At 35.6% G+C, this 27,603-nt stretch overlaps 1 protein-coding gene across 1 annotated transcript; it reads left to right on the top strand.

Annotated features, from left to right (window-relative positions):
* Nucleotides 1-8,154: 8,154 nt before the first annotated feature.
* LOC141284798 (ras-related protein Rab-4B-like) lies at nt 8,155-27,221 on the top strand (the record flags this gene model as incomplete). Its single annotated transcript, XM_073817817.1, has 7 exons — nt 8,155-8,239; nt 11,206-11,320; nt 11,420-11,482; nt 15,879-16,033; nt 16,483-16,578; nt 17,244-17,421; nt 23,283-27,221. Coding segments are annotated over 6 exons (630 nt in total), but the record flags the coding sequence as incomplete, so codon positions are not given.
* Between the last annotated feature and the right edge of the window lie 382 nt (nt 27,222-27,603).

The following is a 27,603-nucleotide window of genomic DNA, read 5'->3' as shown; positions in this document are numbered from 1 at the left end:
TGAGTATCTCCAATATGGCCACGTATCCGGGTAATTGATCGAACCGTGACATAAGTGCGAACCCTAATATCTTTAATGGTACAAAATATGTCTTATTTTAAATAAGTCTTACATTTAGGGATTAAAACGTTTTAATTCAAATTAATATAAATTTATGATTTTTAAATAGAGTCGGAAGCAGAAAAAATATATAAACTGTGATAAACCCTGATGTATTTTTTCGGTTTAAAAAAATAAATAATTTTGCTTATAAATTTATCCCTTTAAAAACAGGAAAAACTGAATATTTTATCAATTTGTATTGCACTCCTAAAGTTTTTTTTTTTTTCTTCTTAATGTGCTCCCAAAGTTCTAATGTGTTTCTTTGGGAAATCATCTTGAAATAAGATGTCTTTAGCAAATAAATGTTGAATATAATGGTCTCCAGGGTTATTTAATAGTCAACATTCCTCAAAATATCTTCACTGAACTTTCCCTTTAATGATGTATTGTTGCATGTTCTTCCAAAGAAAACAAACATTTGTCTTCATAATCAATGCTAATATCTTGTTCCGTCTCTGAAAGTTTGCTTTTAAGGTTGACGTCACCAAACCTGTCACGACCGTCTGTGACAGAAATAGCACTTTCATGTTCCAATCAGTTACTGATGGATAAAATAAAGTGCCGTCCTTGTTTATTTATTGTTTTAATTAAATGGTTTCATTCAGAAATGTCACATTAATGAAGTAAAATGGATTGTGAAAGCAGGTTCATGTCGTTCAAGCTCTAAAGGCTGTTTTGAATAGCATTCTGCTCTTACTATTATCAACAGAACATATCATTTATTCCCAGTATGCAAATGCATTAGGCAAAATTTGTATAAATGGAATGATGCCAGTATAAATAGTACAGCATTTTCCAAAATATACAGTATAAAATAGAGCATGCTGCAAGGAAATCCTATTCTGTTTCTATTATGATGTATGAGTTAGAAATATTATCAACCTCAACTTTAATTTATCTTTCTCGACATATAAATAGCAGTGTTTACAGTTTAGTATGCACACTAACATTGTTATGTAGCCATAAAGCATGCGTCCCCTTTAAATCACTGGTTGAAGGCTTCAGACGTGTCTTTTGTCTGATTATCGACTGATGTATTTGTGCTGTAGATGTTAAAATATTCATGTGGTTAATGTGGATAGTAGTTTCATGTTGCAGAAATCTCCCCCTCACTCTCATCTCTCCTTTCTCGCTTCCAACCCCCCATCAATCCCCCTGTCAAACTGAGTCTGTTTCATTGCACTTGGCCTACAAATCACCTTTCCATGCCAATAGAGAAAGAGTGACCATCTTGCCCTGGCACTGTAATTGCTCTTCTATGGCGTATTGATATCCTTAGACAATCTCCAGGGGCACACTAAACGACAATCCATCGTTCGTTCAGGACACAACACGCTGAGATCCCTACTAGAATACTTAACTTGACTTCTCTGTAGCATTTGTCATGAGTGACATACGGTATGATTTATCTGTCCCACTGTAGCAGATCAAGGCATAGATACACTTCTTATGCTGTTTTTTACCCCCCTAAATTCTGTATTATTTTTTTAGATAGCATCTGGCACTGTATGTGTTATGCAACAATTATCATGCCAAAAAGTAGGGCTGTATAATCGATTAATCGTGATTAATCACTTCCAAAACAAAAGTATGTGCTTATATAATATGTGTGTGTGTGTGTATACATGTAAGGCTGTCACTAACAATTATTTTGGTAATCAAGTAATTGGCAGATTATTCTGATGATTAATCGAATAATCAGATTATTATATATATATTTTTTTTAGGTAGTGAAAATAGATCTAAGCAAACAATAGCCTTTGAAATGACTTAAAATACATATATAATAGCAATGAGGCAATAATAATGGGTTCAAATGAAGTATCGAAAGCAAGTAATCATATGGTTTTATTGAACAAAACTGTGAAAATACATAATGTATTATAAACAATGGCAAAGGCCTGCAAAAGGGCACCAACGGCCTGACAGCATGATCAAATCTTTCAATATTGACTTAATATTTAATTCAAATGTCCACTTAATCTTTGATATTTGACCATTTCTTTGTGACAGGAATCCTACAGCTACTGTAGTTTCTTGAATATGTTTATATTAAAAGGTTTGAGCTTTTATTTTGATATCTCGTTGAACAGTTATCATATTTAGAAAGATATTGATGTATTCCTAATGTAGGTTTATAAATGATTTATCTTACAAATCTGATGAAATGGCACACGTTGCTATACACGTTGTTATAATAAACCCAAAACCACAGCAAAATGCAGAGATTAAGATGCTCCACACATGTAAATGATATGAACAGTTTGTGTGGAGCAGCATTTACTGTGAATGGAGCCGCTGTGAGATATACGTACGATATAATCGTGACAGTCCTATATAGGCTACATGTATGTATTTAAGAGATAAATGTAATATATTTATGTATACATAGAAATATACAGTGTGCACGTATATATTATGTAAACACATACTTTGGTTTGGAAAGGATTAATCACGATTAATCAATTTTACAGCCCTACCAAAAATAGTATTTATTCAATACTTTGCATGGTTATTTCAAAATTGAGGTTGATATTGCCTGGTCTTGTAAAAAATGGCCATGGTAAACGCAGTGCATTGTGGTAGGGCTGCACAATTTTGCGAAAATATCTAATTGTAGGTAAAAAGATAAAAAAAAAAAAAATCATGATTGCTGTGCATTTTTGTAGGGCTGCAGAATTTTGTGATTAAATGTCAATATGGCTTTGAAGATAATAAATAGAAAATCTAAAATGACAAAAAAAAATGCTACTAATACTATTGTAGTATCAAATTGTAAAATAAAAAACAAGTCTAATAATAATGTTGTAATAATTGTTATTATTATTATTATTATTATTATTATTATTATTCAAATTTTTGGCATTAAAACTGTAAAATTACAATGCTAATATTGTTAGTATTAATGGTATGTGATGGTATCTTTTCATGTTGCAATAATTGCTAATGCTTTTATCACGGTATATGGTATTACAATATAGAAATTTAGTTGCAAAAAAAAGAGTTATAATACCATATCACAAGTTGAGTAACTTTTTTCTTTTAACACCAAATATCAAAGAACTGAACATTTAAATACAACAAAGCAATAAACAAAAAGATGTATAAAGTGAGATATAAATTGAATAACGACTGCATTTCTGCCGTTCCATTAGCGCCATCTGCTGTCAGAGAGTGAATGTGCACTTTTATTCTGCTATGTGTTTCCCATCTGTGTTGGGCTTGTTTACCTCAGAGTACCCAATACCTAAACGTAACAACTACCTTACTAACTATAAATAAGTAGCAAATTAGGAATTTATTGAGGGAAAAGTCGTAGTTAATAGTGAATAGGTGTTCCCTGTTCTAAAGTGTTACCCACCACTTCTCTACAAGTACGGGAAGCTGGTTGGCACATGTTGCTTTCCCAAATACATGATAAAACGGTGGGTAATAAGCCACTAACATGTAACCATGCTCTGCCTTGCTTCACTTGTATTTAGTTTAGTTTAGAGGATATGATATTTCGTTATTTTAACATAGACCCTATTATAGGAAGTGAAATTTGAAAAGTCATTTGTTAATCATATGATGATGACTTAATTTGACTTGGTTTGCTTTGTAGCTGAGTTTAGACTTTACCATTATTTGGAAGTACATTGGTCTGGCTGTCTTACAAACGGTGTTCAGCAGTTACTTTGGTAAACTTGGACCTAAAATTCAGACCTCTCGAATATTTAACATGACTTTTCAACACCCTTTAACTTCCTTTTAAATTCCTTAAAGGGAACTGATACATCTCGCACATGTCAGACACAAGTAATTTAGTTTTAAACATTCAACCTTGTCAATAATCTGATGTTTAAGTTTCTACTATCTGTACGGACGCTGTGAACATTTATGCACCGACTGCTTTTCCATGAAGACAAGCTCAAGGTCATGTTGTCAGAGTACACACACTTGCACCAGAAATAGCACCCATTAGCTTACTGTCTGAGTCTGGACCACTTAATTTAATATGATTTATTATGCCTAAATGTCATTTTGGAGTGTTTGCGGAAGTCATTTATTCATTGAAGGGCTTGCCGTTTTTACCTTTTTCCATTATGACAGATAATTCATGATAGATCAGTTCCAGAACCTAGTCGTCTAAACTGAATTTTGAGGCATCTTATATTAAATAGAAAATTGTACACTAACATTAAACAAGTTTTTTTAAATGTTTTTGAATCCAAATCAATATTATGAAATCTTACCACCATTTAAAATAGCTGTTTTTTATTTTAATGGCTTTTTTATAATGTACTTATATTTGTGTTAAGGAAAAATCATTACTCCAATCTTCAGTGTCACATGATCCTTCAGAAATCAGTCTAATATGGTGATTTAGTGCTGAAGTAACATTTCTTATTTTCAATGTTGTAAAAAGCAGTCTTTACTGTCACTTTTGATTAATGCATCTTGCTAAATAAAAGTACTAGTTTCTTACAAATAAATAAATAACTACATTATAGACCTCAGTTTTTTAAATTGCAGTGTACACTCTTAAAAATAAAGGTGCTTTAAAACTTTTGCGGAATCAAAAATGGTTCTTCTAAGGCAGGGGTTTTCAAACCTGTCCTGGAGCCTCCCCTGCCCTGCACATTTTGTATGTCTCCCTTATTAGGCACACCCAATTCAGGTCTTGCAGTCTCTACTAATGAGCTGATGATTTGAATCAGGTGTATTAGATGAGAGAGACAAGCAAAATGTGCAGGGCAGGGGAGGCTCCAGGACAGGTTTGAAAACCCCTGTTCTAAGGCATCGCTGTGAAGAACCTTTTAAATTAAAAGGTTCTTCACAGCGATGCCTTAGAAGAACCATTTTTGATTCCGCAAAGAACCATTCAGTCAAAGGTTCTTTAAAGAACCATCTCTTTCTTACCTTTTTATAATCTGAAGAACCTTCTTTCACCACAAAGAAACTTTTGTGAAACAGAAAGGTTCTGCAGATGTTAAAGGTTCTTTATGGGACCATTTCAACAAAAAAGGTTCTTCTATGGCCTTGTGAAGCACCTTTATTTTTAAGAGTGTATATGTCCTTTGTGAATTTTGTCAATCCTATATAAAAAACAATTATTCTCTATTCAATACATAACATATTTTATTACAAATAAACGAATCTAACTTGCATTTTGTTTTTAAATAAAATAAAAAGGTCTATTTTACTAGCGATTTGTGTGTATTTTTAATATAGACTGTTCAGTATTCAAAAATCAATTACTTTTGATGTCCATGACTGCCTTTGTAGACAACACACAGCTCAGAAGTGATTTCAGCTCATTTGATGTTTGTCCAACACGCTCTGGCACACTTTGAGAATGTACATGCTGTTCTGTTATGCTCTATGTACACTTCCATACGTCCTCCTCCTCTAACACTGAAATCTTCCTCTGTTCCAGCTGTTATTGCTGAGTGCATGTCATACCCACGCATGCAAATAGTCTGTTCTCTGTCGTCTTCCAACACAAAGAGCTTTTGGGACGTGCTTGTTTCACCCTGTGGCCTGCTGCGTGGGCCGGGTCAAGACCCACTCCGACCCCACTGAACTTCTCCACCACACGCTCACTCACTGCTATGACATGCTGCTATCATGTCATTGTGTCTTCAGCTAGGACTTACGTGCATTTCTGTGCAGTTTTGATGACTATTTTGTTGACATTGTATTGCATTGATGAATAGTCTATAAAAGCCTATTATGCAATGTTGGATGAGATGATGAGATTAGATATGAAGCGTTAGTGCAGAGGAGAAGTGGTCAACCAGTAGTGGTTGTTTAATGGGCGATGCTAGTATCTAGAGAGCATTGGTGTCAGTGTCAGATATAATTGTAATATATCTTATGTAGGCTAATTTAATAGTATAAATGTATGGAAGCCCATTTCTGCCACTGAATAAAAAATTGCAACCTTTTTATCTCATAATCTCGCAATTCTAACTTTTTTCTTGCAATTGTGCGTTTATATCTCACAATTTTGACTTTTTCTTCTCACAACTGCAAGTTTACATTTCAGAATTCAGATTTTTTTCTTGCAATTTTGAGAAATAAAAAAGTAGCAATTCTGAGAATAAAAAAGTAGCAATTCTGTGAATAAAATAGTAGCAATTCTGAGAATAAAAAAGTAGCAATTCTAAAAAAAAAATTGCAATTCTGAGAAATAGTCACAATTCTGAAAAATAAAGTAGCAATTTTGAGAATAAAAAAGTAGCAATTCTGAGAATAAAAAAGTAGCAATTATGAGAATAAAATAGTAGCAATTCTGAGAATAAAAAAGTAGCAATTCTAAAAAAAAAATTGCAATTCTGAGAAATAGTCACAATTCTGAAAAATATAGTAGCAATTTTGAGAATAAAAAAGTAGCAATTCTGAGAATAAAAAAGTTGCAATTCTGAGAAATATTCACAATTGCAAGATATAAACCCACAATTCTTTCTTGTTTTTTACAATTGTGAGTTTACATCTCACAATTCAGATTTTTCTCTCGGAATTTTGAGAAATAAAAAGTCGCAATTCTGAGAATAAAAAAGTAGCAATTCTGAAAAATAAAGTAGCAATTTTGAGAATAAAGTGGCAATTCTGAGAATAAAAAAGTTGCAATTCTGAGAAATAGTCACAATTGCAAGATATAAACCCACAATTCTTTCTTTTTTTTTACAATTGTGAGTTTACATCTCACAATTCAGACTTTTTTTCTTGCAATTTTAAGAAATAAACTGAAATTCTGAAAAATTAATTGCGAAGATATAAACTCAAAATTTGTATATTATTTTATGAGTTTACATCTCCCAATTCTGACTTTTTTTTTCTCGCAATTGCAAGGCTTTTCTTTCAGTTCTGAGAAATAAAGTGGCAGTTTTGGGAAATAATGTCACAATTCTGAAAAATAAAGTAGCAATTCTGAGAACAAAAATACTTTTGGTTTACATCTCACAATTCTGACTTTTCTTGCAATTCTGAGAAATAAAGTCACAATTCTGAGAAATTAAAAGTATTTTGAGAATAAAAAAGTTGTGATTCTTAGATATGCAAGATATAAACTCACAATTCTAAATTTTTTCTCAGAATCAGAGTTTATGTTCTGACTTTATAACAGGCAATCGCGAGATATAAACTTGAAATTCTGAGAAAAAAGTTATAATTGTGAGTATAGTGAGTATCATATCAGTCTTTACCCTTTCAAAATTGTGAGTTTACATCTCACAGAGAAAAAGTCACAGGTTTGCGAGTTTGCATCATGCAGTTCTGACAAAAAAAACTTAAATCAAAAATCAGAATGGTAGGGTTTTTATCTAGCAATTCAGACTTTGTAACTCACAATTGCGAGTTTATATCTCTCAATTCTGAGAAAAAAAAGTCAGAATTGCGAGTTTGTATTATGCATTTCTAACAAAAAAGTCAGAATGGTGAGATAAAGTCGCAAACTTGAAACTTGAAAAAAAACTCTTATATAACTTTCTATTCAGAATCTTGAAAAAAAAGTAGCACAGTTTCCACAAAAATATTAACCACCACAAATTGATAATCAGAAATGTTTCTTGAGCAGCAAATCAGCATATTAGAATGATTTGTGAGGGATCATGTGACAATAAAGACTAGAATAATGTATTTAAAATTCTGATAATATTTCACTTTTGTATTAGATGTGTATTATATGTTACTGTTTGTACTGTATTTGTTCAAATAAACAGGCTTGGTGAGAATAAGAGACTTTTCAAAAAAATAATATTTTTACTTACTTTCAATTTGTTATGAAAGTAAATAAAATCTCAGGCCTGCCACACAATAGAAAATATGAGCAATCTGCAGTTTAATGGATGTTTAGTCGGTTACTTGGCAACTCTTTTTGGCAGAACATTACATTTCAAGATGGGTTTAATTGTTCAAACAAAACACTCTTCAATTTGATGGACATAAGAATGAAGATCTGTATTTCATGATGAAACGAAGGATGGCCCAGCGACATCCAAACATCCCTTTAAACATGTTCTCTGTGCATGATATTGATTCTCTTTCTTTTTTCTCTCCCTCTTGGTTTCAGATTTCCTGTTTAAGTTCCTGGTGATTGGCAGCGCTGGGACTGGGAAATCATGCCTCCTTCATCAGTTCATAGAGAACAAGTGTAAGCCCATATTAATGTCTCGGTCTCACAAAGACTTGAATTAAAACATGACCTTTAATTCTCAAAGCCTTCAGCAGAGAGAAAGAGGGGGGCCTTGAATGTTAATTCTTTGTGAAACTAGCTTTACATGCTTTTAAAGCATGAATAAAGGCATGTTAACCAATGAATGGAAATCATGTTGTCACAAAGCTTAGAAAATTCAATGTCAATCTCAGTTTATATAGAAAATAAAGAAAAGGGACTTAATTGCTTGAAATTATGTCTTTGCCATTAAATGGATGTTGAATAACACTACCTTTAGAAATTAGCTTTAAATGGTATAATATGAAAACTGAAGGGGTCATATAAAACGAATACATTTTATGTGATATTTTGAAGTAAAATATTTAATTGTGCATGCTTATGTTGTTAGTTTGGTTCACCCTGTAAGCTTAAACACACAAAAACACAATGTTCAGACTCTGAAATGTAGTCAGTTGCACACAACTTTTTGGCACTTGCTCTCACAGTGTGAGCTTAATACATTTTTTTGGAAATTCGTTTGAGTCACCGGTACACAAATATTTTTGACAGACAATTTTCAGAGTAATTTGATGTGATACTATTATTAGTGCTATTTCTAAACTCACAAAACAAAGAAACAAACAAAAACAGCAGCACAGTTTTTTCAGACCGTCATTTCAGTCGAATCTTAAGAGAGGAGGATTGTTTTGTGAACCCATCACAATGTACAGACTTTTCAAAGAGGATATTATTAAAGGATGGGGGCGAGTAATATGTATTTGACCCGACAGCAAACCTACGATACATGAATAAATTGTTGTAAGGAATTTAACATAGAAAAACAGTGCATTTTTCCAAAATTTGACAAAAAAAAAATTGTTTTGATACCTAAAACTGGCATCCAGGATTATTGTCGTTAATTTAAAACCTAAAAAAAGAATAGTGTTAATTGAAATAAAGCTGAAATAAAATATAAACTTTAAAACTTAAATAAAATTAAAAATGAGAAATGTTGCCTGGGCAAAAGTTAAAACTCTAACCCCCAGTTTCACAGACAAGACTCAAGCCTAGTCCTAGACTAAAATGTAAGTCTGAGCTGTTTCAACTGCAATAAAATTGCACTGATTGATCTTAAAATATATCAGTGCCTTTGTTTTGTCTCAAGATGCACACCAGTAATGTTTTTTTCTAAGCATGTTTATAAAAATGACTTAAATGTCCTAATTGAATTATGGTCTAATCCTGGCTTAGTCTAAGCCCTGTCTGTGAAACCGGGCCTAAAATTACTAACTTAAAATGATTTATAATGATTCATTATATTGAAAGTGTTACCTTAAAGAACTTTTATTTTATTTTTTTGGTTTAACTAAAAAAAAATCCATTTGTTGTATTTAGTTTGATTTATAGATGCTAAATAACGTTTTTTTGATTTGACTTAATTTACAGTCGAGGTGAAAATCTGCAAAATGTTAATTAATTTACCAAAATAAGAGGGATCATACAAAACACTGTTCAAAAGTTTACATACACTTGGTTCTGGTTTACATACTTGTGTTGTTACCTGGATGATCCATAGTTGTTTTTTTGTTTAGTGATAGTTGTTCATGAGTTCCTTGTTTGTCTTGAACAGTTAAACTGCCTGCTGTTCTTCAGATAAATCCTTCAAGCCTCATTATTTTGTTGTTGTTTTTTTTTCAGCATTTTTGTGTTTGAACTGTTTCCAACAGTGACTGTATGAGATCCATCTTTTCACACTGAGGACAACTGAGGGACTCATGCAACTTATACAGAAGGTTCAAATGCTCACTGATGCTCCAGAAGGAAACATGATGCATTAAGAGCCGGGGATGTAAACTTTTGAAGAGTGAAGATGTGTACATTTTTCTTATTTTGCCTAAATACCATATTTTTTTCATTTAGTACTGCCCTTCAGAAGCTACAGAAGATCATTACATGTTTCCAGAAGACAAAATAAGTTAAATTTACCCTGATCTTCAAATTCAGTTTTCACTCCCCATCTCTTAATGCATAATGTTTCCTTCTGAAGCATCAGTGAATGTTTAACCTTCAGTAATAGCTGCATATGAGTCTCTCAGTTGTCCTCAGTGTGAAAAGATGGATCTCAAAATCATACAGTCATTGTTGGAAAGGGTTCAAATACACAAAAATGCTGAAAAACCAAAGAATTTGTGGGACCTGAAGGATTTTTTCTGAAGAACAGCAGGCAGTTTAACTGTTCAGGACAAACAAGGGACTCAAACTATCACTCAAAAAAAAAATAAACCTCAGTTGTAGATCATTCAGGTAACAACACAGTTGAGCGCATATAAACTTTTGAATGGGGTAATTTTTATAAATTCTAAAACTTTTTTGTGAAATATCTTATTCAGGTCAGTACTAAATAAAAAAAAAATAACATGCATTTCATGTGATTCCTTTTATTTTGGTAAAATAATTAACATTTTGCAGATTCTGCCAAAAAAAGTAACTTAATATTTAATATTTAAAAAAGAACAAAAACTAATAAAAATGACCAAAGCACATAACAAAAATACTAAACTTTTAAGTAAAATTAAAATGAAAACTAAAAATATAAAAAAATCATGTAGAGGCCAGTAAGAGAATTTTAACTACTTCTAACCCTTTTAATTACACAAATGTCTCATTTAAAATGTCTACAAATTGATGAAACTGATCCCAGATCAGGTAAAAACCATAGACGCTGATTCAGTGGTTCACCACTGGGTGAACCCCCAACGGCAAACCATTGATTTTTCGAAACGTTTCGAAAAAGTTATGATGTAATGAAGCCCCGTTTACTGAAATCACATGACTTTGGCAGTTAAATACACGCTGTGAACCACTGTTTCCAACCAAATTATTCACTAAAGTTTCGAAGTTTAATGAAGTAGTGCTTCGAAAGCGCCCATCACTAAACTGTTACTAAACCATCTTCTTCACAGTCAAACAGGACTCCAACCACACCATCGGTGTTGAGTTTGGCTCCAGGGTTGTCAACGTTGGCGGCAAAACAGTCAAACTGCAAATCTGGGACACGGCCGGGCAGGAGCGCTTTAGGTACTTGCCTCTGATTGGCTCGTTAGGATATCCTCACTGCTCTGCACTGACTCGCTGACACTGATTGGTTGAGGTCAGTCTCCTCTTTGTGTCTTACAGGTCAGTGACCCGCAGTTACTATCGTGGAGCAGCAGGGGCTCTTCTCGTGTACGACATCACAAGGTAAGGCCACCCGACTGCAAAGATAAATTCTGTTGTGGAATGAAAAACTGAATCTTTTAGCTGCAGGAAATGAACTAAAACAAAGGCACATGGAGAGAATGACTGCGGCGACGAATTGAATGAGCTCCAGGTTGCCATGCAGCTGTCATGGTAATAGAGACAAAGACAATGGAGTAATAAAGACTGACAGCACTGTAATAAAATGTCATCATCTGGCGAGCAGCAGCCCTCGGTCCATTAGACAGGGTGTGAGCGCAGTGAGAGAGAAACATGAACAGAGTGATGGATTGTGTGTTTGATAAGGGTCGTCCTTCTGCACTGAACTGTCATCGCACTGCAGCTGCAGACTTTACACTGAACCACATTTAGCATGCTCGCTTTCGTCTGTTGCTGTGGCCACAGGCTAATGGTTGCCCTGGAGACCGGTGACTCAAACAAAACAAGATTCCCTGAAAGCGTGACGAACGCACAGTGAGGAAATGTGAAGGACGGCATTATGAGTCATGTATTGTCTCACCGTTTCTCTAAGCACTCAAAGGTCGCCACAGACATTGACTTCTGAGAAGCGGTATTAACAGTGAAGTATGTTAAGCGTTCGCTGTTATTCGCTCACAAAGGCCGTTTCTCTGGGACGGATTATAAATGGAGGAATCGGGGTAAATATTGACTCAGAAAATTGGTAACACACTTGGCCATTCTTTCAAAGTCAACATGTAAGATAAAAAAGCTTGACTTCCTGGTATCACCCTGCACAGTTTATCTGTGTGGAATATTTGTTAAATATTTGCGTTCATAATTGTTATTAAATTGTAAATTGCAAACCTCTGAAAGCATTTTCTTTATAGACTGATATCGCTTAGGCTGCACAGGCTATGCGGAAAATGCAGAATCCGTTCATAAAAATTTAATTGACTGTATAACGCAAAATGTCACAGAAATTGACACATTTTGGATGAGTAATTCAAAAGTAGGTCAGTACACTTAAAGGGGTCATATGATGCGGTTTCTTGTTTCCTTTGTCTTTGGAGTGTTACAAGCTGTTTGTGCATAAATATGATCTGTAAAGTTGCAAAGCTTAAATCTCAAACCCAAAGAGATTTATTATAAGTTAAGTTATAATTAAGTTAAGTCTCAGCCACACCTTCCTAAAACGGCTCGTTCAAACGCACCCCCATATGTCTGCGTCACGGCGTGGGTAGATTTGCATAACACCGCCCATATGTACAGTCGTGGCCAAAAGTTTTGAGAATTACATAAATATTGGAAATTGGAAAAGTTGCTGCTAAAGTTTTTGTAATAGCATTCTGCATATACTCCAGAATGTTATGAAGAGTGATCAGATGAATTGCATAGTCCTTCTTTGCCATGAAAATTAACTTAATCCCGAAAAAAACTTTCCACTGCATTTCATTGCTGTCATTAAAGGACCTGCTGAGATCATGTCAGTAATCGTCTTGTTAACTCAGGTGAGAATGTTGACGAGCACAAGGCTAGAGATCATTATGTCAGGCTGATTGGGTTAGAATGGCAGACTTGACATGTTAAAAGGAGGGTGATGCTTGAAATCATTGTTCTTCCATTGTTAACCATGGTGACCTGCAAAGAAACGCGTGCAGCCATCATTGCGTTGCATAAAAATGGCTTCACAGGCAAGGATATTGTGGCTACTAAGATTGCACCTAAATCAACAATTTATAGGATCATCAAGAACTTCAAGGAAAGAGGTTAAATTCTTGTTAAGAAGGCTTCAGGGTGTCCCAAGAAAGTCCAGCAAGCGCCAGGATCGTCTCCTAAAGAGGATTCAGCTGCGGGATCGGAGTGCCACCAGTGCAGAGCTTGCTCAGGAATGGCAGCAGGCAGGTGTGAGCGCATCTGCACGCACAGTGAGGCCAAGACTTTTGGAAGATGGCCTGGTGTCAAGAAAGGCAGCAAAGAAGCCACTTCTCTCCAAAAAAAACATCAGGGATAGATTGATCTTCTGCAAAAAGTATGGCGAATGGACTGCTTAGGACTGGGGCAAAGTCATATTCTCAGATGAAGCCTCTTTCGGATTGTTTGGGGCATCTGGAAAAAGGCTTGTCCGGAGAAGAAAAGGTGAGCGCTACCATCAGTCCTGTGTCATGCCAACAGTAAAGCATCCTGAGACCATTCATGTGTGGGGTTGCTTCTCATCCAAGGGAGTGGGCTCACTCACAATTTTGCCCAAAAACACAGCCATGAATAAAGAATGGTACCAAAACACCCTCCAACAGCGACTTCTTCCAACAATCCAACATCAGTTTGGTGAAGAACAATGCATTTTCCAGCACGATGGAGCACCGTGCCATAAAGCAAAAGTGACCAAAACGTTGAAATTTTGGGTCCATGGCCTGGAAACTCCCCAGATCTTAATCCCATTGAGAACTTGTGGTCAATCCTCAAGAGGCGGGTGGACAAACAAAAACCCACTAATTCTAACAAACTCCAAGAAGTGATTATGAAAGAATGGGTTGCTATCAGTCAGGATTTGGCCCAGAAGTTGATTGAGAGCATGCCCAGTCGAATTGCAGAGGTCCTGAACAAGAAGGGCCAACACTGCAAATACTGACTCTTTGCATAAATGTCATGTAATTGTCGATAAAAGCCTTTGAATCGTATGAAGTGCTTGTAATTATATTTCAGTACATCACAGAAACAACTGAAACAAAGATCTAAAAGCAGTTTAGCAGCAAACTTTGTGAAAACTAATATTTGTGTCATTCTCAACTTTTGGCCACGACTGTATATGGAAAGAAAGAAGGCGTAACTTTCAGCGGCTATAGTATTGTTGCATCCTGTTGTGGAGATGCAGTGTGTTTCATTGCAAAAGCGAAAGTGCATTGTTTGGCCTTCCAAATGAGGACACAACTAGAAATCAGTGGTTAGGTTGCATTTACAACACTGTTCCGGAACAGTACAATGCAAATATTCGAGTGGGTGCTATGCTGTTTCCTGAACCTGGGAGAGCAGCTTACAATGCCAGCTGTACACAAAGGGTTAAGGCTAAAAAGTGGGGCAATTCCAACATTGCAAGGCCAGTCTGGGCTTCTGACTCACAGCCTGTAAGTACGTTTTCAAAGGCAAGTTTTGAGCAGTGTAGAGTAGTGCTTGTTGTTTCTCGTTCTACGATCGCAAATGCAGACATGGTGTTATGTTTATGCAACGCAACAGTATGAGTCATTACAGTCAGTAGTTATGTCCCCACTGGATGCAACAAATGCCTCGTTTTAAAATGGGTTTTACTGTTTCTGTCTCAGCATGCCGAGAAACGTCATTACAACGTGATGAGGGGCATTTCCTTCACATGCTTGAGGTGTTTGGGCAATCACAATGCACCGGATAGCTGGCCAATCAGAGAACACCTTGCTTTCCATTAACGATGAGTTTTGTAAAAATCTAAGCGTTTCAGAAAGGCCAATTAAAAAATAATGTACATTATGTGGAAATAATATGTTTTTCAACCTCAAACCGCATCACATCAAATACACAAAATAATGCTCTTTTTAGCATATGACCCGTTTAAGTCAAAACATGATATGGACTTGTGTCTGTAAATATTAAGCCACAAAATACTATTTAAATACGAATCCTGCATGTTTTGCGTGCCTTTGTGTGAATGAATGTTGTTTACTATACACATGCTGAAGCGTGCGTGACGCTCATAGTGTTTTTAGGCTCTGCTGCCTCAATATATGAGTACAGGAACATATTGACACACTCTGTAGAATTGCTCTGAGAGTCACTTCATGAGCATTTTAAAGTTTCTTTAGAGAAAAGAAAACTATCGTCATACCATATAAACAGAAAAATGTAAAGGTCTTTACAACAACCTGTCAAAATGAAAGTTGGTTAGTTAATGTAATTTAGTTATACTACTACTAATAAAAATATTATTAAAACATTATTTTTAAGGAATATTTAACAGTAAACCTGAATGAGTTTCTTTTTTCTGTTGAACATGTTATTTTGGGGACCAGCAACTGTTTGGTTACCCACATTCTTCAAAGTCTCTTCCTTTGTGTTTAGCACAAGAAAAAAATTAATACAGGTTTGGGACAATATAAGAATGACAGATTTAATTTTTCGGTGAACTATCCCTTTAATGACAAGCTGCTGCATGTTTAGTACTATTAGTCTGCTGCTGTCACTTTAAGACCTGCATTCATCAAATATACCGGCACACATCTGTTTTTCTCTCAGCTGTTTACTTTCACTTTAGACACAACCGACTGTGTTTATATGTAAACCTTTGTGTTTTTTGACTGTATTTGTGCAAGTTTGACAGGCTTTTTGGTATGCATGCTTCATGATTTGAAACTGTGTACTGTGAAAAGCAACATACAAATTAATTTGACTTTGTCTACATCTCTTTGTCTAGTCGGGAGACCTACAATGCTCTGACTAACTGGTTGACGGATGCACGGACACTGGCCAGCCCCAACATCGTCATCATCCTGTGCGGGAATAAGAAGGATCTAGATGCGGACCGTGAGGTCACGTTCTTAGAGGCGTCTCGTTTTGCCCAGGAGAACGGTTAGAGCTGCTCTTTAGGGATACTGCATTTGTAGCTATAGTGTAAAATGACTTCTTTTTTTTTTTGCCTATTTCTGCCTAACAGTGTGACACAACATCAATTTTCTTTTGCTTCTGGCACCTGTTTGCCATACATCTAGATAGATCTGTATTCTTGTGTGCCGGTGCAGAAAGAGCTTCTCTTCTTTTCTGTTGTTAGAGCAGCGGGGTTTTTATGAGCGGCTCATTTAAAAGCTCTTCTGTATTGGTCACAGGAGTGCTGTAGACATGGCTAAAGACCATAAGTTGGTTCTTGCTGATGATGCTCTTCACACTAAAGCACCCTCATGAAACTGACGCTTAGCGAAGCTGATAACAGGTGTCCATATGGACCTTTACAACATTAAAGCATTTGCAGTGTGAGCAGATGATTGATTTTGATGCGTTAGCCTGACTCTCTCCTCTCTCAGAGCTGATGTTTTTGGAGACGAGTGCTTTAACCGGGGAGAACGTTGAGGAAGCCTTTCTCAAATGTGCTCGCTCCATCCTCACCAAGATTGAGTCGGGTAAGAAAAAACACACTGCCAAGATATTGTGGTATTAGTTTACTGCTATTTGACAAAAAGAGCCTAAATGCTTTTGTAAAGCTTCAGTTCAACCATAATAGCGAAGGAAATAACGTTTAACACTGTAAAGCCTGACATTAAATAAAAGTAAGAAATATCACATTTTTGAAGCAATTTATTGAACCTTTAGAAACAAATGCATAATAAAATAAATTTTCAGGTGATATTTAAATGCTCCGTTTTATGATCACTAGTTCAAAGTAGTTTTTATTGTGGGGGCAATGCAATACAATGATGATTGAGAGATGAGCAAATAAATGACAAGGCCCCAGATGAATCATATTTGATATTCACAGTTTAATGTAAATAAAAAATATGATGTATGTATAATCAAGTAAACCTAAGCTGCTTAACTCCAGAAAGTGTTCATCTTGAAATATTACTTGAATAAACTTGTAAAGATTTCAGAGCAAAAACATTTTAGAATGATTCTAAAAGGCTGTTTACTTGCTAAAAAAGTATAAATGTTTAGTCAGATGACAGTAGGCATGTAGCAGGTGTGCAAAACAGGTTTTTCAGCAGTTTTGATCATGTTGATAATTTAAAAACCGTAGGAATGTATCAAATGTAATTGATTTCTTCACGTTTTCGATGTGCTCATACAGGTGAGTTGGATCCGGAGCGGATGGGTTCTGGGATCCAGTATGGCGACGCGTCCCTGCGGCAGCTCAGACAGCCCCGGGGCTCTGCTGCACAGGCCAAGCAGCAGTGCAACTGTTAGGGGCCTGGATTCCCTGACCGCTACCTGACGTCTGACCGTACACACACAACTTCCCCCCTCAGGTCAGTTCAGCACTTTCATATGACTGGGTTGTATTAGGAACTTTCTGGTCATGTTATAAAAGTTTTATATGTCTCTAATGCTACATTTATTTTCATATTTACATTTTATTTATCATTATATTATTCTAATATGCTCATTTGACACTTAAGAAACAATGCTGAAAACTGTTGTGCTGCTTGATATTTTAATGGAAACTGTGAACGTTTTCATTTTCATGAACAGAAGGTTCAAAATAACAGCATATATTTTGAGAATTTTTTTTTGTAATGTTATTTATTAAGTAATGTCATTAATGTTACTTAATTTGTGTTTTTTGTAATTGTACTGACCCTAAACCTTTTAATGACAGTATATTATCATATCATATTTATAATTATTGTAAGGTAATTGTCTGCTACTCACAGATAGTCTGTGTAAAGCAATATTGACTATGGGTTCTGAGTTTGTCACACCACAGAAAAATGTTGTAAACCATCAGTGTTGGGGAAAGTTACTTTTAAAGTAATGCAATAAAATAGCACTATTAAAAAGTGACTAATTACGTTTCTTAGTTACTTTTTTTAATGGAAAGTAATGTGTTAAGTTACTTTTGCGTTACTTTTTAAGTCTAGGCAGGCTGTTTGCTTGTTTGTACTGTAGCACATAGGAAAATAAAGTTCAACACTCTTTAGCAATAAAAAAAATGAAGCACAAATGCTAGTTTATCAGAAGTGATAAAATGCAGTGTTGGAAAAATTAGTATACCCTCCTGAAAGTGCTAAATAAAACTATAAAAATTTCTGGTGTAAGTTTAAGGCAAGTTTTGATCAACAGGTAAGTATGTTGAACCAAAACTGTTAAAGAAAAGACATTTCTTGACAATTAAAAGTGTTATATAGCCCACTAAATCAAACTACTTGAGAGAGAACTGTCAAGATATGTATTTCTAAGCATACAAGAGGACAAGAGGAATACAAAATTATTGTTTTAAGTGTGAAAATGTAGTGAAAGTAACAGAGAAAATGGAAAAAAATGTAGATAAAATAATTATGTCTTTACTTTAAGCTTTTATTTAGTGATGAGTGAGTTTTTGCTAGAAAAAGAGCAAAAGAAACTCTAAGAAAGTGTCTCAGAGTATGCAAATCTATAAAAAGAGTGACACTTTAATCACAGAGTAAGATGCAGTCTGCAGAAGTGACATGCATGGTTGTTTATCCACACCAGAACTACCCCACTATAGCCAAAGAACAATGAACTCATTGAACCTTTTCCAAGGCCCATATTTGCAAAATATAGACTTCCGGGAATCCATACTTTGGTCTCATGAGACCAGGGGCCGTATGTATAAAGCTTCTCAGAGTCAAATTTTAGTCTTAAGTGTTTCAAAATTCTAAGAGTGACGTAATTTTACTCTTATTTCTGGACTTAAGATTAAGTGTGATTTATAAAGGTTCTTAAGTGTTAAGACTAGGTCTCAGCTCCTAAATTATTTAAGAGAGTTGGAGAGGTCTCCTAACCTAGTTAGGAGTAACACAATGGCAGCAAAAAGGAGGAAACACACACTTTACAATACGCATATGACATATTGGAGTTATATGATGATATGGAGTTGATAAAATGATACAATCGTGACCATCAAGCATTCTTAATTGACCAAGTAATAAGCATAATAACTTAATCCACTCTACAAATCAATGCTCTAGCTGCAATAATATGTTTGTTTATTTATTTTCACTGGAAAATTTGAAAGATTGTAAAAATGCAGCAAAGCACTGGTGATGACCCAGTAAGCAGGGTCTTAAATATTGTAACACTAACCTCACCAAACACATCAGTGACCAAAAGTGATGTGTGGAGGGTTTTAATGACCTCACATTTCACTTAAACCATCAAAATATGAAAAAAACACTGATCAATGTTGCTAACTGCTTTCAATTGAAAGTAGTTAAAACAGTCACACAATGTAGCTGATGAGGATGAGGACATAATGGTGAGTTCACTGATCTATATAATATAAATATATCAGTGGGAGAGTGTTGTAATCTAAATAAGGTTTAGTCTCAAAGTCTCAAAAGGGGGAAGGACGTCAACAAATCTAGTGACAAAATCACTAAACTGTCAACATTGACATTGAATACAACATAATCAGTTATTAATTTTGTGTTGGTCCTCTCTTGTTTTTGCATGTGTTCATAATTTCTTTGTAGGACAGCAATGCCAAAAAATATGACACATTTTACTGCATTATTATCAAAAAAATAAAAGTAAAACAATTGACTCCAAGCAAATATGCAATATGCTTACAAAATCAGTAACACTTTTTTCTCTCTCTTGGCCACAACTTAAAGGCAGTTTATTGACTTTCCAACTGACCGTCAAACCATGCTGCAAAACAAGAAACTTTCTTTGAGTTCTTGGAGCTGTTCACATCATTGCTCCAACTGTAAATGAGGAGACATGGATTTCAAAGCATTAATAATAATTTGTGATAATTTTCCACAATGCAAAGCTTTTGTTTAAATACACTGAAATATTAAATAGTGTCTTAATTAAATGATTGTATTGTAGTCCCATCAAATAATTGGTGTTGTGCTGCTGTGACTCACATGAGCAGGCTCACTATTGGCTGATTCAGAGGTCAAGGGCGGCCATTTTGTGTTTCAATCATTGTAGTCCTTAATTTACAACACTTAAGTCAGAACTTAAGAATCAGTCTCAAACTTTACTGAAAGTTGCTTTTAGATTCTTTATAAAAGTCTCCTACTCTTAAAAAAAGTCCTACTTCTTACTAAGATTTTTTTGACACTTAAGTTAAAGTTTAAGACTACTCTTAAGAGCATTTCTTAGAAGTTTTATACATACGGCCCCAGGTCAATCATTTTGGCTCTAACAGCATCCAAAATGTTATGGATTTGCTAGAGGAGGAGTACAGTGAGAATTGCCTGGTTCTCACAATGACACTCAGTAAGGCTCTAATATTGGGATGCATGAGTGCTGAAGGTGTGAAGGAGTTGTGCTTTATCAACACTGTCATGAATTCACACACCACTGTGTGATGTAATACAAAAACCTGAAACTGAAGATGCAACCCTCTCCTTATTTCCTGCATTGTTGGGCTTTTAGATATTCATTCTCCCAAGTCAGAACTTAACAATCAGTCTCAAACTTTACTGAAAGTTGCTTTTAGATTCTTTATAAAAGTGTCCTACTCTTAAAAAAGTCCTACTTCTTACTAAGAATTTTTTGACACTTAAAGTCCCCCTGAAATCAAAATTAAAATTTTTTGGCTTTTAGTATGAATATATTAGCCTTAAGATTATCTATATGCTAGTGTGCTTCAAAACAACGACAAAATTCGCGTTTACGAGATATGGGCATTCAAAACTTACAGTCTCGTCACTTCCGCCAATATGAGTCAAGGATTTGGATGATATCACCGTGCACTTCAGTTTCTCATCAAACGTTCTGTCCAATCAAATGCTCTCTAGAGTCCGTAGTGTCCCGCCCCCTACTCAGAGACGCAATACACAGAGCAGATCATATGCGCTCATATGTGCGGTCGGCATGTAAACTACACAACCTCAGCATGATTATGATCACTATTTCGTTTTAGCAAGAGTTTAATATTGAGTCTGTGGGGTAATTTATTAGTCTGTGGCTGTCATAAGCTTACAAATGCGGCTTTACCAAGCTCAACGGCTCTGGCCCGAGCGGATATTAATGGAACGTTATTGGCTGTTCAAAATAAGTGGGCGGGGCTGGGCGATTTGTTTTTGTTTCAGTTAAAAGTACGTCACCACATAGAAGAACGCTGCGTGTTTCAAGGCACTTCAGTGGACCTTTAAGTCAAAGTTTACGACTACTCTTAAGAGCATTTTTTAGAAGTTTTATACATACGGCCCCAGGGCCCGTATTCACAAAACATCTTAAAGGAACGCTCCACTTTTTTTGGAAATAGGCTCATTCTCCAACTCCCCCCGAATTAATAAGTTGATTTTTACCGTTTTGAAATCCATTCAGATGTTCTCCTGTTCAGGCGATATCACTTTTAGCATAGCTTAGCATAGATCATTGAATCCTATTAGACCAATAGCATCGCGTTCAAAAATGACCAACGAGTTTCCATATTTGTTGTATTTAAAACTTGACTCTTCTGTAGTTATATCGTGTACTAAGACCGGTGGAAATGTAAAGCTGCGAGTTTCTAGGCTGATACGATTAGGAACTACACTTCCATTCCGGCGTAATAGTCAAGGAAGTTTGCTGCCGTAATATGGCCGAAGCAGGAGCAGTATTATCAGAAATGAGTTCCCAGCTAGTTTAGCATTTGCACATGTGCTGCGTGGTATTACTGGGAGTGTAGTTCCTAATCTTATCAGCCTAGAAAATTGAAGCTTTGCATTTCCACCGGTCTTAGTACACGATATAACTACAGAAGAGTCAAGTTTTAAATAGGACAAATATCGAAACTCGTTGGTCATTTTTGAACGTGATGCTATTGGTCTAATAGGATTCAATGATCTATGCTAAGCTATGCTAAAAGTGATATCGCCAGAACAGGAGAACGGCTGAATGGATTTCAAAACGGTAAAACTCAACTTATTAACTCGGGGGGAGTTGGAGAATGAACCTATTTCCAAAAAAAGTGGAGTGTTCCTTTAAGGCTAAAAGTAGCTCTTAACTCAGCGATTTAGGAGAAAATCTTAAAAATAATGGGCGTGTCAGTCCTAAATTTAGGACTCCTAAATTTTTGTTCTAAGAGTATTTCACAAAGCATTTTAGCGGTAAAGCTATCTCCTAAATCTGGGAAACATTAGGAGTATTGAAGAGGACTCGTAAGTCACTAAGACCAAATCACAAATTAGGCCTATCCTCTCTCCTAAAAAAACAAAAACAAAACAACCATCACAGAAATCAGAAATTATCACATCAAATGGTTTCCTGTACTGTTTTTTGGGACATATTCCACTAGAATTTATTGGTTTTACCAAGTCACCATTAGAAGTTGACCAACTGTCAGTAGAGATTAACACAGGCACCATTACAGTTACCATTAAAACCAATGGAATTTCTATTTTAACCAGTAAAAACTTGACAAAATTTTGTAATGGTTACCTTTTTTTTGCTATCTGCCTTGGATGTAAACATTTTAGGCACATGTTGCATTTATTGGCACACCTTTGTTTTTCCACGTGTCTTTTTTTTTTTTTTTTTTGGTTTTGGAGGTTATCCATACTCCAAATTTTCCATTGATTTCACCCTTGTTTTCATTAACATGTTGGGTAAGATGTTCTTGAGTCCAGTTGTGTTTTCTTTTATGTTTGCATGTCTTACTATCAGCCATGATTGTTCTAGTCAGTCAATGAAAATGTTGATAATATGCATATCTAAATTGTTTATAAGAAGCACACATGTAAGAGGCTGACAATTGGCTGAACATATACTTGTTTATTGACACTAAATGACATTAGTGGCAACATCTTTATTTTTAAACCTTTATTTGAATATGGCAACGTAATATCACCCTCTACAATATTTTATGAATAAATCTCTGACAGAGACCCCTCCTCTATCAGCCAATCACTGTATGCATAGTTAGTTAGCATGCTGACATCATCTATAGCAACGAGGTCAACCCCGTCCTTACTCTTAGCTTAAGACGTCTCTCTATTCCTTAGTACAAGTTTGTCTCAGCAGCTTTGTGAATATGTTTTAAGACAAAACTCTTAGCTAAAAACTTTTACTGCTATTTAGGAGAACTCTTAGTTATAAGATAAAAGGTTTTGTGAATATGGGCCCAGGCCATTTAAGGAGGTTGACTTGAAGTTTTGTTGAAATGAATAATACCATTTTTAAACTGCTCTTCATCTTTTCCTTTCAGCTCCGTGTGTCTCTGGGTATGCACGGCCCTTACCCCCTTCTCCCAAATGTGACCCTTCCACACCCAGACACATCTGGATCATTTCTTATGAAGTCCATCTGCAACCTTTGACCTCTGACCTCAGCAAGCTGTTCACCTAGGACAGATCTCCCTGACTGCTTTGCGCTGGGCTGGGAGACCCCTAGCGAGGGGCACGGGCAGTAGAGGTGAATCACGACCTGACTGAGAAACTGTGTGTGTTTTTAACTTCTCCTGTGATTCTTACACACACAGTTCCTTCTTATAGAGTAAACAGCCATCAATTAGACTCATCATCTAGACCATTCAACAACAGCAGTAGATCAAACATTCCTAGGTCTTAAACGCGATATTTGTTGGAATCGTTTTATACATTGTGACATATCAGAACTTGAACGTCCCCTTGATTTCTACCTGCTAAAATATGACTAGAATGCCAAATAATGATCTTCTTAGAAAACGTACAGCTCTTAAAAGCCTCAGATATTTACCCTGTTGGATTGGCCATGCATTTAAAGAGCTTCTGAAAGCACAAAAGAGGTGAAGGGGAAAAAAGAAACATCAGCTCAGATCTTGTCATTCGGTCGGCACTATCTGGCGCATATCAGATGTTTACCGCCATCTCAGTCTGGCTTGGGTTAGAGGTTATCGTCTAACTTAACCTCACCCAGCTTTCTGCACAGACCTCCTACCTTCACCTTTATTGAAATTAAGGACAACGAATCTTGTTGATTTTGTTCTTATTTACATTTTGCATTTGTTAGAAAAATAAAATATTTTTTTTTTAGAGATTGGTGGTTTAAAAATGTCACAAAAACTAAAATAATAGATTTAATTGAAACTTTTGGAGTCTGAAGGGGTAAAAATCACCAAAAGTTCACCCTTAATTTAAAAGAATTAAATGAGAATAAAATAAATATTATGACTTTAAGAATTAAGCACATTTTCCTCACAAATTGTCATTATTATAATGTGAACAAACAATTCTAAAATTATGCTCATTTTAAAACATTTTATTAAAGTATAGTAATGCAAAAAGAATTTTAATGCATAATTTCCAGATTAAAAATGTCACAATACATAAAATAGCAGAGTTCCTTTGTGGGGTGAAACCATGCATTAATTTCTTTGAGATTCAACCCTGTTATTATTGAGTTAAAGTCACATTAAAAACTGTACACCGCAAGTTATATTGTTAGAATGGAAGAATATTTCCGTGCGGCAACCAGCTTCGACCCATCAGACTGCAACATGAACCATCTTCCACTGTAGCTGTGGTATTTAGTCGTACATATTTTGGGTTGATTTGTTCGTTGTTTGCTCTGGTTGTACCCATGACAGGGAGATCTAGAGGTGATGAGCGGCGCAGTGCCCCGTTCCCTCAGTGACATCTTCATTATGCACCACAGACTGATCTGTGTTTTAAATACTGTCTACAGTACGTGATGTGTGGTTTTTCTTTTTTTTTTCCCTCCTCTGCAAGTGCACTTTTTTTGACTGTTTATATACTGTACCTATAGAATTGTAAAATTTATAGTAATTTAAATGATATTAAATGAGAGAATATTGTTTGAGGAGTGATCATTCCTTACTAAAGAACAACTGAGACTAGTCCGACACCATTTCAGCGGTAAGGAGTCGTCTTGCCACCTCAGCCGTGGACAAGAACATGCTGTTAGTCGTAAATGTGGGGTGGGTGATCGCCACATCTCTTCTAGTTGAAGCACAGCCTTAACTGACTAACCGCATGATTGTTCTTCATCATTCAAGAGGCTGCCTCATACTCTCATAATCGTCCAAGCTCTTAAAATGCTCTTATACTGTTACATTTATTCGTTTTTTTGCTCCACCGTGATTACTTACCCGTTTTGTCTGATTTTAAACCGTTTTATCCAACAAAAGTTTGACTCAAAGGAATATTCCAGGGTAAATAGATGTTACAAAACAATTCAGCATATTTAAAATGGGGAAAAAGAAGACGCATTTAAATTTGAACTTTGGAACCTAGCAAATGTCACATGAGCTTACGTTTTCTGTCTCCCACATTCCCTGCTGAAAAAAAAACAACAATAGAAAGCATCACAGAAATTCTAATGGTTTCCAAATACCATTACAAACACTACAAACCATCAACTGTTAACCATTAAAGTCATTTAAAAAATGGCTTCCTGTAGTGGGTTTTGGGAAATATTTAATTACAATTTAGCAATTTTAACAAGCCACCAATAGAAGGCGACCAATTACCAGTAGAGAGACCAAAAGGCACCATTAGAGTTTCCATTACAACTAGTACAATTCCCATTATAACCAGTAAACACAGTTTTGTTTTTGTGTTAAGTTTAAAAGTCAGTTTAAGAGGAATCCATGCAATCATGTAAGATTTCTCCAGGCAGATTTTGCAACTGGTTACAATTGGTTATGTGGATTTGCCACATTGACAAACCGAAAGCTGCTTGGTTAAAAAGTGTTTTCGGTGTAAACTGTGCTTTCTACTTGATAATGTGACCAAACCTTCATTAATGGAAGTCAGTGGAACAAAGAGTGTAGTTTGACCACCCCGTACAATCATTTTTTTCTATTTCATGCACTTAAGGTGCAAATTTACCATTTCTCTATGAATTTTCATGGGCCAATTACATACATTTCAATGGGAATCGATGCGACTGGGAGTTTTGCACAAGGGCAAAAAGGTTCCCCAAGGAGATTTTGCTCATGTTCAATTTAGTCACATGAAATTGCCTAGATGACCAACAGAAAGCTGCTTGGTTTGAAGTCATATGTTGTGCCCCTAGAACTCCCATTCACCGGCCATTGACCACAAAACGAAATCACGGCCAATCTCAGAAAACGGCTCGTTTGTCGTAACTATGCTTTTAGATATAAGTTTGTCTCGTTTACAGTAAAAAAAAGAAAAAAAAAAACAGCCCAGGTTGCATTTTGGCAATAGTTATCCTCTAATCAACAAAATGTCACTGAGGCTATCTATTGAACTCAACATATTTAACCTGGAATATTCCTCATGGCACCGATATTCCCTTAAATTTGCATGCCAATGCTTTGTTATGGACCCATTAGAATGTGGTACATTGTGTTAAGAAGGGTGACTGCAATTATCATTGATCAGCAAAATATTTTGGAGCGAAATCCAGCCTTTACAAAAGGAATCCATGTGATAGGGTGTTTTGTGTGATGGGAAAAACATTCCCTGCATAAATTTCGCTTGTGTAGTCTTGCCATAATGACCAACAGAGCGCTGCTTGGTTCGATTTCAGTGATTTCAGGCATTTCACTATTGACAATGAACAAATTACTGATTTCACCGCAAAATCCGTTGGTCAATGCCGGGAATTTGAATGACCAAATTTGAACAAGAGTTAAATCTGCTTTGTGTATTACCTTCATGCAAAGTCCTATTGCGCAAATTCCTTTTAAAATAATTTAATTTTAGCCATTTACTGTTAAGCTTTTTAAAAAAATCCTTTCATTTCAGTAGGAATCCACTCGATTAGGAATTTCGTGAGGGTGATGGGTTTGCCCCCCAGTTTCGAAATGAGCTGTGCGACACCTTTGATAGCAGATAATGGATCTTTTTCCCCAGGAAATTTCGCTAATGTGACCGCACCTTTAGAACAGTTCCACTGCCTGAGCCAGATGATCTTCAGTGGCTTATGTAGTGGAACTTGGTAGCATTTCATAACCAAATACCAATATGGAGTGCATTTGAAGAGTAGTTCAAAGTACTGCATAAAACCAGTTGTTGCTTAGTAACCAGTGTGATTTGTTCATTGATAAAAACTGTATATCTGAATCATCTATGCTGTAAATAAGATTGAATTTGTTTATCGGAGTGTTTGGGGGGAGGGGTGCTTGTTCATTTGAAAGATTAAGGTTATAATTAAAGTTTGCTTGTTTTTTATGTTACGTTAGTATGTCTTCTTTCTGTGGTCTCTGTTTTGTGTGGGAATGCGTGACAGTGAGCAAGTTGCTATTTCACCTTTTTTGTTCTTTAATGAATGCTGTTTATTCAAATTAGAATCCAATTATCTCTATTTCTAAGGTGAAACTGCATAAACTTGACATTCACAAGAAATTTAAAGACTCCCAACCCGGTCTCAGGAGAAAATGTAACTATTTTAAGAAGTGGCGATTTTTTTTTTTAATGAGTTCATATGATGTGATTTGTCCAGAAGGCATGAAGGTCCACCCACCAGATTTGTTACTAACACAGGGGTTATATTGACCTATAAAGATATATGTATTTCTTGTAAATACATATATTTTTCTATTGTATTAAAATGTTTTC

The sequence above is a fragment of the Garra rufa genome, chromosome 14 (genome assembly GCF_049309525.1).
Source record: "Garra rufa chromosome 14, GarRuf1.0, whole genome shotgun sequence".
Lineage (NCBI taxonomy): Eukaryota > Metazoa > Chordata > Actinopteri > Cypriniformes > Cyprinidae > Garra > Garra rufa.
The sequence above is the reverse complement of the archived record's forward strand: the minus strand, read 5'-3'. Positions and strand labels throughout refer to the sequence as shown.